Below are 17,883 nucleotides of genomic sequence, written 5' to 3'. Positions count from 1 at the left end.
CTGGAGATTGTCCAGGAGGCCAAGGAGGCCAAGGAGTAAGTAAGCAATAGACAAAATAACTACATTGAGCTCGTGTTTATACAGCATAGTAATTTTCAGTTTATTGAGTCAGGCAAGACTTGCCATGTCCATAGGAGTCTGCATTTGGATGGCTTTGTGGTTGTGTGTGTGTGTGAATGTGTGTACTACTGCTAGAAAGCAAGCTAGTGCTCGAATGCTAGTGTGAATGCTGTTTTCTGTTATGTGTTTCTGTGCCCCACACATGGATCTATTATAGGTGACTGGTTGCCTATCCCTTATTTTATATATCACTCAATCCAGAAATTCCCATTATTCTTAGTCTATGCTTATATATTCTTTCATACATTCCACATCTTAATATCTCATAATCCTAAAAGGATCTGCACAATATGTATATAATGGGGCAAAACTGTCAGATAAAAGCAACTTTGGGTGCATCTTAAGGGAGGCTGCAGGATAACACCGGAAGCTGTCTAAAGTGGTTTGCATATGATGCTGTTATATGTAAGTAAGTTGCAATGTCACAGTACTGTAGCAACTTGCAGGAAGACCCTCACAGGGTCAACTCATTGCTTCAGGAATAGACTGACAGCTGACCCATATAGTAAATAAATACACTGTACTACGCATAAATATGTGACAAAACATTATTGTTTGAATACATTATTCCTGACAAATCACCGAAAACAGTAGCAACTACAAAATTTAGTATCAGTTTGGAGTGACCAAAATACAAAACAGCATAACGCTAGTACTAGGAAAAGCACATAACAGATTGAGATTCACTGGAAGAATCTTAAGGAAATGATGACAGGATAGGTGATTGGTTGTGGTCTTGTTGACAGAAGCTTACTGCCGTTGGCCTGAAGTGTTTTTGGGAAAACACAGAAATTCTAAATCAGGATGGCCAAGTGCAGATGAGCTTCCATCCTCTCAAGTCTGAGGCCCTTGTCTTCACAAATGCACTAACTCGGTCGATTATACTTGATGTACAGTTACAAGATCAGATTAACAGTGGATACAGAAAAGCCCCAGACAAGAGCACTAAGTGAAGGGGCACAGTGGTAAGATACTGGAATAACATTCCGGACAAAAACATCTGAAATCCCCATCTGCCCATCCATATTTAGGTTTTCCATGATTGCCCTAAATAACTCAAGGCACATTTCAGGATGGTTCCTTTGGAAGGGCACACTTGGCGTCCCACCCCAGCCTTGCTTTTATTTACTATTGGTTTCTTTTTGTGTAATCACTGAACAGAAATTTCAGCCATTGTCAGTGTTTTCCTTTTTATTTTCTGTATACTGGGATTGTGTTGTATCATCAGAATAAATTACTGACTTTTAGGGCAAACAACTAGGAAGAGGAGGAGATTAGTGTTTAATGTCCCATTGACAACAAGGTAATTAGAGACTGAGCACAAGCTTGGATTAGTAAAGGAAATCGGCCGTGCCCTTTGAAAGGAACCATCCCGGCATTTGCCTGGAGCGATTTAGGGAAATCACGTAAAACCTAAATCAGGATGGCCGGACGCGGGATTGAACTGTCGTCCTCCCGAATGCGAGTCCAGTGTCTAACCACTGCGCCACCTTGCTCGGTGCCCAGGACAGAATCTTGTGGCACTCTTGTAGTAACAGGTACGGCATTTGAGCTACAATTATTTATGTGACAACTTGTTTTATATCTAATAGATATAATTTGCTTAGTGATAATTTATTTCCTTAATACTATATTTTCCAAATTTTGATGTTGGGATATCATGTGATACAGCGTGAAATGTTTTGCTCAGGTAAAGGAACAAAAGAATAGCTTTCAGAATATTGCAGAATAATCTACAATCAGAGAATTAACACCTTTGATGGTCGATAGGCCAGACCTAAAGCCATACAGTGAGAAGACATTAGCTTATTGTTCTTAAAGTAGCTGTGTAGTTGCTCTTTCATACTGTGTTCTATGATCTTTGATATTATGGGAATAGAGAATACTGGTCTTTAACGGTCAGGACTGTTTTCTGTTCCTTCTTATAAATTGGGACAATTACTTTTGATTTCAAGACATCAGGGAATTTCCCAGCTTGAAATGTGCAGCTTATGAAGTAAGTCAGAGATGAAAATATCAACTAGGCCTATATGTTTTATTATGTAATTTGAGAAGCCACAGACATCTTCACTATGTGAGTTACCTAGTTTAGATACAATTCAGCACACAATCTGGCCACTAACCTGAGTTCACTTGAAAACAATGTCTCTCACATCTTGTAGGCCTATATTGCCCAAAGTACCTTCACAATTATTTTCATGTATTTCTGAGGCAGCCAACTGTCCTTGACTTGAACAGTTTATGAAGACATTATTTAGTGCTGCAGGCAAGACTGGATCCACATGTTTGTTTTAATAATAATAATAATAATAATAATAATAATAATAAAGACCAGTATTCTCTATTCCCATAATATCAAAGATCATAGAACACAGTATGAAAGAGCAACTACACAGCTACTTTAAGAACAATAAGCTTATGTCTTCTCACTGTATGGCTTTAGGTCTGGCCTATCGACCATCAAAGGTGTTAATTCTCTGATTGTAGATTATTCTTCAATATTCTGAAAGCTATTCGTTTGTTCCTTTACCTGAGCAAAACATTTCACGCTGTATCACATGATATCCCAACATCAAAATCCCAACATCAAAATTTATTATTATTATTATTATTATTATTATTATTATTATTATTATTATTATTCTTTCTTTCCTCAGACGTTATGTCTGGTCAAAAATGGAAAGTGACGCGGAGCTCGATCAAGCGTGACTTCCTTTTAACTGTATGGTATACGTTATATTGCATTTAGGAACTTTCGGGTGATTGAACATGTATCAATAATTATGGATTTCTGTAGTTGTATATATAAGTTTGGATGTAGCTGTATTGCATTGATGTACTGGTGAATATTGTGTGGTATGACGCCTGTAGTTGATAGTATAATTGGTATAATGTCAACTTTATCCTGATGACACATGTCCTTGACTTCCTCAGCCAGTTGGATGTATTTTTCAATCTTTTCTCCTGTTTTCTTTTGTATATTTGCTGTATTGGGTATGGATATTTCGATTAGTTGTGTTAATTTCTTCTTTTTATTGGTGAGTATGATGTCAGGTTTGTTATGTGGTGTTGTTTTATCTGTTATAATGGTTCTGTTCCAGTATAATTTGTATTCATCATTCTCCAGTACATTTTGTGGTGCATACTTGTATGTGGGAATGTGTTGTTTTATAAGTTTCTGTTGTAAGGCAAGCTGTTGATGTATTATTTTTGCTACATTGTCATGCCTTCTGGGGTATTCTGTATTTGCTAGTATTGTACATCCGCTTGTGATGTGATCTACTGTTTCTATTTGTTATTTGCAAAGTCTGCATTTATCTGTTGTGGTATTGGGATCTTTAATAATATGCTTGCTGTAATATCTGGTGTTTATTGTTTGATCCTGTATTGCAATCATGAATCCGTCCGTCTCACTGTATATATTGCCTTTTCTTAGCCATGTGTTGGATGCGTCTTGATCGATGTGGGGCTGTGTTAGATGATACAGGTGCTTGCCATGTAGTGTTTTCTTTTTTCAATTTACTTTCTTCGTATCTGTTGATGTTATGTGATCTAGAGGGTTGTAGAAGTGGTTATGAAATTGCAGTGGTGTAGCCGATGTATTTATATGAGTGATTGCTTTGTGTATTTTGCTAGTTTCTGCCCGTTCTAGAAAGAATTTTCTTAAATTGTCTACCTGTCCATAATGTAGGTTTTTTATGTCGATAAATCCCCTTCCTCCTTCCTTTCTGCTTAATGTGAATCTTTCTGTTGCTGAATGTATGTGATGTATTCTATATTTGTGGCATTGTGATCGTGTAAGTGCTTCTAGGTCTGTGTCACTCCATTTCACTACTCCAAATGAGTAGGTCAATACTGGTATAGCATAAGTATTTGTAGTTTTTGTCTTGTTTCTTGCTGTCAATTCTGTTTTCAGTATTTTTGTTAGTCTTTGTCTATATTTTTCTTTTAGTTCTTCTTTAATATTTGTATTATCTATTCCTATTTTTTGTCTGTATCCTAGATATTTATAGGCATCTGTTTTTTCCATCACTTCTATGCAGTCGCTGTGATTATCCAATATGTAATCTTCTTGTTTAGTGTGTTTTCTCTTGACTATGCTATTTTTCTTACATTTGTCTGTTCCAAAAGCCATATTTATATCATTGCTGAATACTTCTGTTATCTTTAGTAATTGGTTGAGTTGTTGATTGGTTGCTGCCAGCAGCTTTAGATCATACATGTATAGCAAATGTCTGATTTTGTATGGGTATGTTCCAGTAATATTGTATCCATAATTGTATTATTTAGCATGTTGGATAGTGGGTTCAGAGCAAGGCAGAACCAGAAAGGACTTAATGAGTCTCCTTGGTATATTCCACGCTTAATCTGTATTGGCTGTGATGTGATATTATTTGAATTTGTTTGTATATTAAGTGTGGTTTTCCAATTTTTCATTACTATGTTTAGGAACTGCATCAATTTAGGATCTACTTTGTATATTTCCAATATTTGTAGTAACCATGAGTGGGGTACACTATCAAAAGCTTTTTGGTAATCAATGTATGCGTAGTGCAGCAACCTTCGTTTAGTTTTAGCTTGATATGTCACCTCTGCATCTATTATCAGTTGTTCTTTACATCCTCGTGCTCCTCTGCAACAGCCTTTTTGTTCTTCATTTATAATTTTGTTCTGTGTTGTATGTGTCATTAATTTCTGTGTAATGACTGAAGTTAATATTTTGTATATTGTTGGTAGGCATGTTATGGGGCGATATTTAGCTGGGTTTCTGTGTCCGCTTGATCTTTAGGTTTCAGATAAGTTATTACATGTGTAAGTGTATCAGGGAATGTGTATGGGTCTGCAATGTAACTGTTAAATAATTTAGTTAGATGTGAATGTGTTGAGGTGAACTTCTTTAGCCAGAAATTTGGTATTTTATCTTTTCCAGGGGCTTTCCAGTTGTGAGTGGAATTAATTGCTTGGGTGACTTCATGTTGCAAAATTATCACTTCAGGCATCCACGGTATCATCTTGTATGTGTCTGTTTCTGCTTGTATCCACCATGCATGCCTATGTTGTACCAGGTTTGACCATATGTTGCTCCAGAAGTGTTCCATGTCTGTTATGCTTGGCGGATTGTCTATTTTAATGTGTGTGTTATCTATTGTCTGGTAAAATTTCTTTTGGTTTGTGTTGAATGTTTGGTTTTGTTTCCTTCTATTTTCACTTATTTTGTATCTTCTAAGTCGTTTGGCCAATGCTTGTAATTTCTGCTTCTTTTCATCTAATTGCTCTATCACTTCTCGTTGTGAGATTTTACCTAACCTTTTTCGTTTTTTTTTTTTTCTGACATTTCATTTCTTATAAATTGTTTTAGCTGTCCGATGTCTTTTCTCAGTTTTTCTATTCTGATCTGTAGCCTGTGTTGCCATGCTGGTTTTGTGGGTTTCTTCTGTGTGTTGGTTGGTTCTGATCTCTGCCTAGTGTGTATATTTAGTGTAGTGAGTGCTCCTATATAAACCAGTAGTTGTAACTCTTCCATAGTTGTGTTTTCATTTATTTTGTTGTGTATGATTGTGTTGATAGTTTTCATTGCTGTTTCGACTTGTGGGTTATTTGGCGGTCTATGCAAGAATGGTCTAATGTCTGTATTTGTGTCTTTGTATTCTATATGTGTCAGCTGAAATTTCTCTTCTATATCTAACATGTGTGTCACTTCGTGTTCTATTTGTGCTTGTTCTGGTGGCTGTCTTAAGATTTCGTTTCCCTCTGATTGTTTAATTGATGCGTGTTGGTCTTTGTTTGTTTGCTCTGGGATGTTTGAGTCCATTACTGTATTTTCTTCTTCTTCTGATTGCACATTATTTTGTTCCAGTATTTGTTGTTTGATGTTTTCTAATTCTGACTAGGGTATCCTGTTATTTTTTATTATTACATGGATCTGATCAGCTAGTCGTTGTTCTGTTAAAAATTTTAATTCTGGGTATCTGGTAATAAATGTTGTGTATACTTGTGATCTGTATCCAGTTGTGTTGGTTCCTAGGTTTGTTGCTTGGTAATAACAGAACATGAGGTGTCGATTAACTCCATCTGACCATCTCATCCTCTGTCTTTGTTTTCCTTCTAGGGTGGTTGCAGGACACATATCATGCAAAACACCTCTATTTGGATTTAAATCATTTTCCAGTTGGCTAGCAGTGTCGTTACCATTGTGGGCGGGCATAGGGTTCAAGCGTCGTCCCCGACCATGACGGTGCTTGTCCGAGGCTTCTTTAGTTCTGTCCTGAACCAAGTAATCACACTAAAAGGGGGGTTAGCCCTATTAGTGGTTTGTTCTTTTCGTCGCCTTTTACAACTGGCAGAACATACCGGAGGCCTATTCTTTTATTATTATTATTATTATTATTATTATTATTATTATTATTTGTCATTTGGCCATTACAGCAACCCCTGCTATGGAGTTTACTACCTTGTAGGCTGCTTTTCATTTGTTTTATGCTCTCCATAATTTTTTGCTGTCCTATATATTTTTCAGCTTTTGTCATGGTGTATAAGGCAAAAAGTTCACTTCAGAATTATTTTACATAATGAGTGTACCAGTGTAGTTCATTTTTTGCTTGGTGTATAATCAATTTTGACCCTTTTAGTTACTTGTGGGCAACATTCATTGAGTGATTCAGTGAGGGTGTCAATAAACACAAAGGTACTCTCTACGTTATCACAGTTACTCATACTTTCAGCATGTAACCATATACACAAATTTGCAATGTGAATGTAAAATGACTCATTCCACATCATTATGATTTATCATGCAAAATGGGTCAGTGAAACATGAAACTAACTAAGTAACTAATTAACTAACTGAACTTCAGATAACTTGTCATTAAGCATATAATTAATACTCTCAATAGTCGTCCACAAGCTTAGATGATTCAATAACATTGGGTCCATCACACCACAATCTAATTCATCTTTATCTAGATTAGTAATTATATTGTCCATGCATGCATCTTATCTTGTTGGATGTTTATTAACACAAGTAACACAGCTTGTGGATTATGGTGAACAGAGACACGTATTAGCTTAATACTAGAACAAGATACACCTGCAATTTCAAAAACTTTCTCTTGAGAAAATATTTTAACATTTAATGTGTCATAGCTAATGTTACACACTTTATTTGCACAAAATAGCTCCGCCAAACGACATAAGGTGGCTTGCAGAGTATAGAGGTAGATATAGAACAGAATGAAATGACTCTCATTTGGACAGCTTGAAAGGGAAGTAGCAGTTCCCAGTTCAAAAGTTGACACTGACATATGAGAGAACAGTAACCCTCCAACATGGCTGATCACTGATGCCTTAGCCAGAGGATGAAGCAGCAATTGTCAAACACCAATAAGCATAAAAGTGGAATGGAATTTACCTTAGTTTTATCAGGCCAAAATTGTGGAACAGTTTAAGTGAGAAGATTTTACTTGCTTTCTTCCATTTTTAATGGCAGAGCATATTATCAAAAATCTATGTCCAAAGAAAAGTTCACAATGATGACAGCAGCTTTCGTTAGCTGTGCATGAAAGGTGCCACTGTACCTTCTAAACAGTTAAACATTTTTCCATTTCTTTTGGTGATAGGAGAGATGAAATAAAAGAGGCAGCAAATGCAGTAGAGGAACTCAAAAGCAGAGGGGAAATACTGGCAACAATTTAGCAGAATACTACATCTGAGTACAAAAGGAAGTTTTATTTTTGAATGGCAAGTCATGTGAACGGCAGAAAAACCAAGAAACTAGGAGTCCTGTCAGGGAATAAATCTTAAATAAAATTTGTACAGCTGAGGGCAGGACTGAAAGAGAAAATTTCAAGTGGAAAGCAGAGGAAAAAATTAAACTAAAACCAGCTGGAATTCAAGAAAAAAGTGTACGTAAATTTATGACAGTCACATATGTAAGAAAGCATTTTTTTTTTTAATTTGGAAAGGACCAGCATTGGACATAAAAACAATGAGAGAGATAGTTCACTCAAACTGTAGGCATGTCAATGGCAAGGACACATTTTTGTGGATGTGCAGCAAGACAGGTGGGCACCATTAAGAAGGCAGTATGATGAAGAGTAAATAGACCTATAACTACAACTAAAGTGAGAAGCAGAGAGGACTATGAAGCCTGTGGGGAAGGTAGGGCATGCAGGAAGTGTAGTAGCAAAATTTCATCAAGTGAGAATGCCTACCAGTGCTATTGAGAGTAGCTAATGTTGGTAGCAGAGGGGGATTGATGAACCACATACATGTGGCGAAGCAGCAATTGAGGTTGATATGGAATTATTAGAAAGACTGCATGTCTTACTAATTAACAGCAATAATTACTACATCTTCAGGAAGTATATGTTATAGTGCCACATTATGTAACAGGAAATAAAAAAACCTAAAATATTTCCAGTGAGCCTTGCTTTAGCCTCCATATGTGATAAATATGAAACAAACATACATTGTTAAGTACCAGCATCTCACTAAAGTGGAAGTATTTCAGCACAGGGATGGCAGGTTCAGATTATTTTCACAATCCTATCCTCAACTATAATCTTAAATTATAGTTGAGGCATTTATACAAATATAAGCTCAAAGTATCTTACACAATTTATGAAGTGTATTCAGTACTCATTTCTAAGTTTTCTTTTGCAGTGTGAATAGGTAAGTTGTCAGTCCTTATTTTTTATTTAACTCACACTGTCTCAAAGTGAACATTGTAGGGTTAACTGCATTTTTATTTAGTAATATGTTCACCATTCAGAAAATAGCAATTTCTGGTTTTGATAGAGATACTGTACATTACTTTGTATTGTCAGAAAGGAAATTTTCTCCAATTCAGCACAAACTGAGACACACACAGAACTATTGTAAGTACCCTCTAATGATAAAAAAACCAGCTGTGTGGTGAATCAAACAATTTAGAACTAAAATTTTGTTTATACTAGAAGAACAACCTTTGTAAAATATAGAATACTTCTCTTGTGATAGAGACTCAGCACCAATGAAAACAACAGCAACTATGCTATTTTACTACACTGTGTTCTAATACCGACTGTCTTACTGTTGTAAAGTATATTATAGTCTTGTTCTTAACTTTTTGTTTCATAGTACCCACCTTAATATCATAGTTTAAATTGCAATATTTTATTCATCTTATTGTAGTAATATTATTGTAAACCTGATGCTGTCTGTCCAGTCACGGCTGGTGAATGACATAGAACTGGTAATAAAGTTAATAGTAAAACAAAATTCACATATACTACTAGACCGCTTCATATGAAAAATGTGTAAGTATGTTCAAGCATGATCAAGATGCCTACATGACAACACAACTTGTTTAAATACAAATATAGCACTGCGAGCTAAAACATCCCATCAACACTGATGTCATTTTACTTAGATCTGTGTGGTTTTTGTGGATGCAAGTAACTATATTTTGATTTTAAAGCACATACGTGTGAGAACATTATACAAAAAACTATATTTGTTTTATATTTGTGGCTGTTAGAAAATTTCAAATTTTCATTATAAACACAAATTTAAATTCAGTTGTTTTGAATGTGATCTGTAATACTTCTGTCATTTTTTGCAAATTTTGTAAACAGTTATTTGCCATTATATTCTAATGGAGGTGGCTCATACAGAGGTTTTCTGTGAACTATACGCTTTCAGTAGTAATACGTATTTTCTGGTTGTAATATAAACTATGCGGTATCGAGCAAAAATCTACATCTTCGAAGTGAAATGGTGCGGCTATAAATACTAAGCACGAATGGCAAGAAAATGTGTATTGTTCGCAGCTAATAGTAGGCATCTAAATGTTAAACTGACGTTAAGACCTACCACGTCCTTAATGTGACCCGCGGACTGATGAAATGCTGACATAAATAGACGATAGATAAGGAAAGTGATTAAAAAAATAATTGGACTGCCTTTTTCTAAGGCTTAACGTAAAACACGTACTGATGAAACACTGACATTCTGAGTAGGCCGACCACGAAGTCGTCATAGCTTAAGTACGATTTCCATCCCACGATTCTTCAATTCTGAACTATGAACTACGTTATCTACAATTGTAAACACGCTGATAGGCCTACGCTTTATCTTGTGCACACGCGAGTGCTTTAATTGTATTAGTTTCACTTCGCTGAACTATAGCTATTGTTAACCATTTATATACTCGATAAACCTAAACTGATAAACAATCTTTATTTATTATTTTATTTCCCTTTCTAATATTCCTCCTCGCAAGCTCTTTCCTACTTGGCGCCACACACACACACACACACACACACACAATCACCGAATCATGAACACACACGCGCGCACGAAGCATTCCGGGAAATTGGAATACCGCTCTCTTACTTTTAGCCGGTCTACACGCAAATTATCTGTTAGCCTCAATGTTTGCACAAGTAATATCTGCGCAGACAAATTGTAGGTCGTAGACAGGAAATTTCTGCAGATATGAGGTGCACAATCCTGGAAGTTGCCGTGGGAGTTCTGCTCAAATCTGTGACCGAAAATCGCATGTAAGAAGACGAATTTGTGTTTGAATCAGCTGTTTGTTTAAACTAGTGTTTTTCGTCTTTTGTGCACATAGAATTCTTAAATGTTCAGATACGCATCTATGTTTTAAGGTGTTCATTGTTGAATTTCGGGAAATAAATAGGAGTCACTCATGGCTGTGGAAAGTTAAATGATCAGGTAAAGAAGACAACTGCGTATAATTCTATAATCCTACAACAGGATGCTGGTAGACTTCAGACAGGGAACTGAAAATCCCCAGATACTCAGAAACAAAGTAAAATATACGTCATTGGCCGCTCCTATAATTCGTTAGAATATGTGGGAGTCACAATCACGCCCAAAAATGTAAAAAAATATTATTGGTGGAATTTTTATATACCGTTACCGCAGTTCCCGCCATTTCAGCACTATATGCAGTACCAAAAATAACGTGTTTTGGAGAGATCTTTAATGCAGTGTATCACTGAAATTCCATATTTTCGTAATTCGCAAGAGTAAATACCACTACCAGACGCAACACAGTACCTTCGTAAGGACTGAATCAGATATCGGCTGCTCAATTTGTTTGTCAACCAATCAAAGCCTGCATACGCGATGGGATTTAGCCAGCCAGTCACAGCACATATGGTAAAAGACGCATGATTTAGTCAGCCAATCATGACGCAACCTTTTCGCTACGCAAACACAATTTTTATTTTGTTTTTTATTTATTTATTATTTTTTACGTTTTTCATTCTCACCCTGCGGGGGGTCAAAGAGGCTGCTTGAGAACTTGAGACATGCTGTTTTCAACCGGTTGGTATACATGTAAAATTTATTTATTTCATGTTCTTTTGTATACAGGCTGATTCACAATGGTATGTAAATATTTTAATATGTTATTCTACAAATAAAATATTAAAATAACATAAAAATATTTAATATGACATTCTACAAATAAACCTTTGATTGTTGCACCATACACAATCATTAACCCAGCTCCAGGGAGGTAGGGTCCCCTTCCCTACTCCTTCACTGGGGTAATTCCTGTCTGGCGTGTCCACGTCGTGGGGGTGGGCATCCTACATGTCAGTAGGCCGGAGAGCTAGGGTGGCTGAGTTCAGGCAGGGACCCAATTCCGTGGGGTATAACACAGAACCGATGCCCAGGGTTATGTGTGAAGACCTTTATGGCAGAGACAGCGGAGAAGGAAGACTTCGGAATGGCATAGCTGGCAGATGAGGCAACCCTCCTTTCTGGGGATTAAATGAGAAGGGAACCACTGCCTTGTGGTGGAGGCGAAATTCTAAAGGCTAAGGGAGACAACCCAACAGCAAAATCCTTTTTTGCATTAGGCCTAGCAAGCCAGTAGGAAAGTCTTCAAATACTGCTTTCCAAATGCAGACGAGCCTCAGAATGAACCACTCAGGATTTGACCCCACTGCTTCTTCAAGTACTGGTGCAAATGATGGGAGACCTGGTGATATTCATCAGTACAATAAGATGAAACCAACTGGACTAAAAGATAACCTAAATATTGGCACCCTTAATATATTAACCCTCAATGGAAAAATGGAAGAAATGACAGATGTACTAACACAGAGAAAGTTGCATATATTGGGATTAAGCGAAACAAAGTGGAAGGGAAAAGGTGAGAAGAATTTGAGAGGAGGAGGAAAACTGTACTGGAGTGGGAATAACAGGTTTGGAAGAAATGGTTTGGCAGTGATGGTGAATAAGAATGTACAAAGCTGTATTGAAAGTGTGAGGTATATGTCAGACAGGATCATAATCTTAAACCTGAGAGTCCAAAAAGAAACACTAAAAGTAATCCAGATTTATGCATCTCAAGTGGGATGTAGTGAAGAAGAGAAGATAGACTTTGAAAATGAGTTATAAAACCATATAGAGAGTGCTAATATAGTGATGGGAGGATTTAATGCACAGGTAGGTAAAGACAGAAAGGGATTTGAGCAAGTGTTGTGATGTTTTGGATATAGAGGAAGAAATGAAGCCGCACGGGATTAGCTGAGTGGTCTAAGGCGCTGCAGTCATGGACTGTGCGGCTGGTCCTGGCAGAGGTTCGAGTCCTCCCTCGGGCATGGGTGTGTGTGTTTGTCCTTAGGATAATTTAGGTTAAGTAGTGTGTAAGCGTAGGGATTGATGACCTTAGCAGTTAAGTCCCATTAGATTTCACACACATTTGAACATTTTTGAAGAGATGAAGAAGGAAAAAGACTCCTGGATTTGTGCCAGAGGAATGGATTCATCAGTAACATTACCAGATGCCAAGTTTGTTTTGTTTGCCAATGATACAAACATTACAATAAATAGCAAATCAAGCGTAGTCTTAGAAAGATCAGCCAATAAAATATTTGTGGACATTAATCACTGGTTCCTAGCCAATTCTTTGTCACTAAACACACTACATGCAGTTCAGAACTTGTAAGGGGTGTCCCAAGAGTATATGTCTAACATACAATGACAAGAAGATAGAAGAAGTGGACAGTGTTAAATTCTTGGGATTACAGCTTGATAATAAATTCAACTGGGAGGAGCACATCACAGAACTGCTGAAGCGTCTTAACAAATCTCTGTTTGCAATGCGAATTTTGTCAGACATAGGGGATATAAAAATGAAAAAGCTGGCATACTATGCTTACTTTCATTCCATAATGTCATATGGGATTATTTTTTGGGGTAATTCATCAAGCCAAGCTAAAGTTTTCCGGGCACAAAAACGTGCAGTAAGAGTTATATGTGGCGTGAACTCAAGAACATCCTGCAGAAGCCTGTTTAGGGAACTAGGGATACTAACTACTGCTTCCCAATATGTTTATTCCTTAATGAAATTTGTCATTAAAAATATATCACATTTTCAAACCAACAGTTCAATTCATGGAATCAATACTAGAAATAAGAATAATCTTCACAAGGATTTAAAGTCACTTAGTCTTGTACAAAAAGGTGTGCATTATTCAGGAACACACATTTTCAATAACTTGCCAGCAGCCATAAAAAGCTTAACAACCAATGAAATTCAGTTTAAGAGAAGCCTAAAGGATTTATTGGTGGCCAACTCCTTCTACTCCATTAATGAATTTCTTAGTAAAACCAACTGATTTGTATATAAGTACAACATAACTTCTGCACAATTTCAGTGCAGTAATGTGTTCATTGAAAATTTGTGTGTGTGTGTGTGTGTGTGTGTGTGTGTGTGTGTGTGTGTGTGTGTGTGTGTGTGTGTGTGTAAGTATAATCTAACTTCTGCACCATTTCAGTGCAGTAATGTGTTCATTGTAAATAAGTATTACAGTAGTTGTATTACATGTTTATTACCTTATAAATAAATAAAAAACTTTTTATTTTAAATTCAGTACATTAGTATTTGTAAAATGACTCTTAGTGTTCATTAAAAAATGACGATCATTCCACTTGGGACCTGTGGAATGGTACATTAGCTTATTTGTTTTAGTTGTAAATATTTGTCATGTATTGTTGTTTTTCTGACATGTTCCACATCCTGGAGGACCTCCTCACTACGGATCAATTGGAATGAAAGTAAATCTAATCTAAAATCTAATCTAGCAAACAGCTGGTTTATGAAGAGAGAAAGTCATGTTTTCACCAGATCCAGTTGGGATGGAAGAACCAACAGTGTAATTCATTATATGCTAGTAGATAGGGAACTGGGAGAGAAAGTAACAAATGTGAAGGTAACCCCAAGTGTGAGTGCAGATGGAGACCGTAGAGTACTGGTGGGACAATGGAAAATGAATCAGTGTGTGAAAAATAGAAAATAGATGAAAGTGATGAGGATACGGGATTCGAAACTGAAGGACAGTGGAAGTGCTGAGAAGTACAGAGAATTAATCACACAAAAATTTCCAAAAGAAGTTTTCTGCGATGTACAAAAAGAATGGAGTTTATTCAAAGACACTTTAGTCGAAGCAGCACAAAAAGTATGTGGTAGAACATCTGGAATGTAAAAAGTAAGACAGACAAGTTGGTGGGATGATACCACAATCCAAACAGTTAGAAGAAAAAATGGAGCATGGAGAAAGAGGTGGAAAACTAAAAATGACAAAGACAATAAAAATATATAGAAGAAAAGAAGAAGTGCAAAGAAATAGTGGAAACAGCAAAGAAAAAGGCATGGGAAGAGTTTACAAAAAAATCTGAAGAAGATGTGAAGAGCAATAAGAAAATGTTCTTTAAAATTATGAAAAATAAAAGGAAGGCTTCTGAAGTACCAGTAAAGATGGAAACAGAGGACGGTACCATGACTGAAGATACAGGGAATATAAAAGATGTCTGGAAAGAACACTTTAAGAAACTGTTAAACGCTGAGGAGCAGGTACACAAGGAAACAACAAATAATGGAGAAATTGAGAGAAGTTGGGAAGCAGAATTAGGACAAATTACATTGGAAGAAATGGAAATAGCTGTGTAGAAGATGAATAGGGGGAAAGCCCGAGGACCAGATGAAGTATCAGTGGACATGATAAGAGCAGCAGGTCCAGTGGGGATGCGGTGGCTGTGTAGAGTACTGTCAAGTTTGTGGAGAAATAGTACAATACCTGACGATTGGAGAAGAGGAGACATTGTTCCCATCTTCAAAAAAGGCAATAAATGGCTTTGTAAAAACTACAGAGGAATAACCATTATCAGTCATACAGCCAAGATTTTTGAAAGAATTTTACTAAATCAAATATGTGAAAAGATAGAAAAGGAGCTGAGTGAGGAACAGGAAAAGAAGAAGCACAATCGACCTGATATTTTCTGTCTGTCAACTGATGGAAAAAACTTGAGAGTGTAACAAAAGGGTGATAATGGTTTTTATAGACATAGAAAATGCATATGACTCAGTTAACAGGGAAAGACTCTGGAAAGAAATGAAGAAGATAGATATACTCGTAGAAGACAATGTACAGAGGACACAATTGTAGAATTAGAAAACCACACTCTGAATACTTTGAAATAAGACAAGGACTTAAGCAAGTAAGTATTCTATCTCCTGCACTTTTTAATGTTGCAATGGAGGGAATTAATAGGGTAGTTCAAGATATAGTAAAAGAAAAAGACAAAAAGATGATTTTTGCAGATGATATGGTAATATGGGGTGATAGAGAGGTAGATGTGCAGTTACAACTTGATGCGTGGAAGGATATAATGAAAAGGTATGGATTAAAAATAAATAATGATAAGAGTGAAGTAATGGTATTTAGAAGAGAGAAAGGGATCAACAGAAATATTACCTTGGATGGAAAACCCCTCAAAGTGGTAGAAAGTTTCACTTATTTAGGGAGTGAAATAACTAGGGATGGAAGAATAACTAACGAAATTAATAGGAGGTTACAGAAGGGAGGCAATTTCTACCAAACAATAAAACACCTCGCAGCAAGTGGAGGAAGAGAAGTGGTGGGAGGACTGAGCCAAATGGAGAGGACATGTCAGCACCCAGACCTGGCAGTAGCTGGAGCGGGATTTGGATATAGATAGGTTCCACAAATAAAAGTACAGCAGAAAGTTCATATAAACATAGGTCCGAAAATGTTTAGTTTCAGAGCTACAGTTAATAAAAGATTTTGTCTGAAATTAGGAACTTTGCTAATATGAAACCATCGAAATGCTGTACGAGGTTAAAGTAAAGCACGATTTCCTTTTATTTTGTTGTTACTGGTCTGGTGAAACTAATAAAACATGTCTCAGACGTGTAACTGCAATAGTTTTCCAGAACATCCAGAGAAGCAAATGTTATTACACAAGTAAATTTGCTTACTTTCCATTAGAAACGTTAATTTCATTGTTGGCAACCGTTAGTGAGTTGTTTCAGTCGTTTCCTAACCTTGAACCGAGTTAGTTTTCTGTATTGTTCAGTGAAAGAACATAATAACAGCAGGGCATTTACGTGAAACCACATAGTAACTGTTGTAGTTTGTAGATTATTTATGAAATAGGGATGCCTTTCAAATTTACGACAGTGGAATACGTCGATATGGTGTTTATTTATGGCAAATGTGATGGTAATGCTACGGCTATAGTTAACGAATATCGCCTACGTTATCCAACTCGGAGGATTCCGAGTGCACAAACCATTCGTGGAATATTTCGAATGTTACGGGAGTCAGGTTCCCTACATAGCGTTGACAATAGGTACGAGCGCTAGATACGTGAAGACGACGATGAGTATATTATGGATGCTGTTCAACGTAGCCTGGGTACCAGTACACAACGTATCTCTCAACGATTACTGCTTGTTCACAAAAAGAAGAGCCAGGCCTCCCTAGTTCTGAGTCGTTAAAATTCGGGCCACTTCGGTTCATTCGTGTTTAGCGTCTGGCCGCTGCCAACCTCAGTGATGTAATACTGAACTGTGCGTAGCCATCGTAAAGTGACTAGTGAGCTTCGCTACGTTCCTTAGTGAAGTTTTACACTGCATTGTGAGGTTCCTGGCCCATCGCGGGCAACGCCAAATACTCCATCCACTCCTCAGAGAAGAGCAAACGGTAGCACGCTACGGAGTCGAGAAGGAAAAATAATTAGTAATGTCACTAAATGCTGCGAAGAAGAGAGCAAAAAAAAAAAAAAAAATTGCTCCACCCTCTTTCGCAGCCAGTAACACGAACAGTTACTTATACAGGGGTGAGCGTGAGTTCCGTGGAAAGAATACATAGATTTTCTAAAGACAACCCTGGAAAATCACCAGGAACTCCCGGCAAAAAAAGGTAAATTTCAGTTCAAATTTTTCAGTTCGACATTGCTTTGAATCTGCCTTACCGTTTGTCTGAATTACTGTAGTCGTTTTGTTTGTATGGTGTGAAAGAATTTCTTGTCCTCCAACAGGCATATAAAATTGAGTCTAAAGCTGTAAATTAGTCATATCTATGCAATTCGCTTTGTAGCGAAGCGATTATGGTGCTTGATTGCTGTACGGAAGGTGAAGGACATGAATCCTGTTACACCACAACTTTTTTAATATTAATAGCAAGGACTGTTATAATCATTTTTACTCAATTCAGTTAAATGTGACTGCATAGTACCACACCAGGGACCATAACCTACTACACTAACTAACACTACTCTATAAGTGTTTTAAAAAAGTAGATTCTTCACCTGGAAACGTCTCATTGTTACTTCTAACTACACATTCTTACAGTCTGACTCTCTAACCCTTTTTTAAAATTCTCTTTTATTTAGGCCAAGATCTTAGAAAAATCCAGTTGGATGATTTCGACAGGACTG

General features: G+C 36.8%; 1 protein-coding gene across 4 annotated transcripts in view; it reads right to left on the bottom strand.

Moving 5' to 3' along the window:
• LOC126185173 (probable cytochrome P450 CYP44) overlaps window positions 1–10,172 on the bottom strand; it is a 244,453-nt gene extending 234,281 nt beyond the window's left edge. For 3 of the 4 annotated variants that reach the window (XM_049928016.1, XM_049928018.1, XM_049928019.1), the window contains exon 1: window positions 9,973–10,172. In XM_049928016.1, the coding sequence (XP_049783973.1) occupies window positions 9,973–10,014 (42 nt within the window). In that variant the 5' untranslated portion in view covers window positions 10,015–10,172. The remainder of the gene's footprint in view (window positions 1–9,972) is intronic. The other variant, XM_049928017.1, reaches the window with a different exon arrangement.
• Between the last annotated feature and the right edge of the window lie 7,711 nt (window positions 10,173–17,883).

Source organism: Schistocerca cancellata, chromosome 4 (assembly GCF_023864275.1).
Source record: "Schistocerca cancellata isolate TAMUIC-IGC-003103 chromosome 4, iqSchCanc2.1, whole genome shotgun sequence".
NCBI classification, from domain to species: Eukaryota; Metazoa; Arthropoda; class Insecta; order Orthoptera; family Acrididae; genus Schistocerca; species Schistocerca cancellata.
The sequence above is the reverse complement of the archived record's forward strand: the minus strand, read 5'-3'. Positions and strand labels throughout refer to the sequence as shown.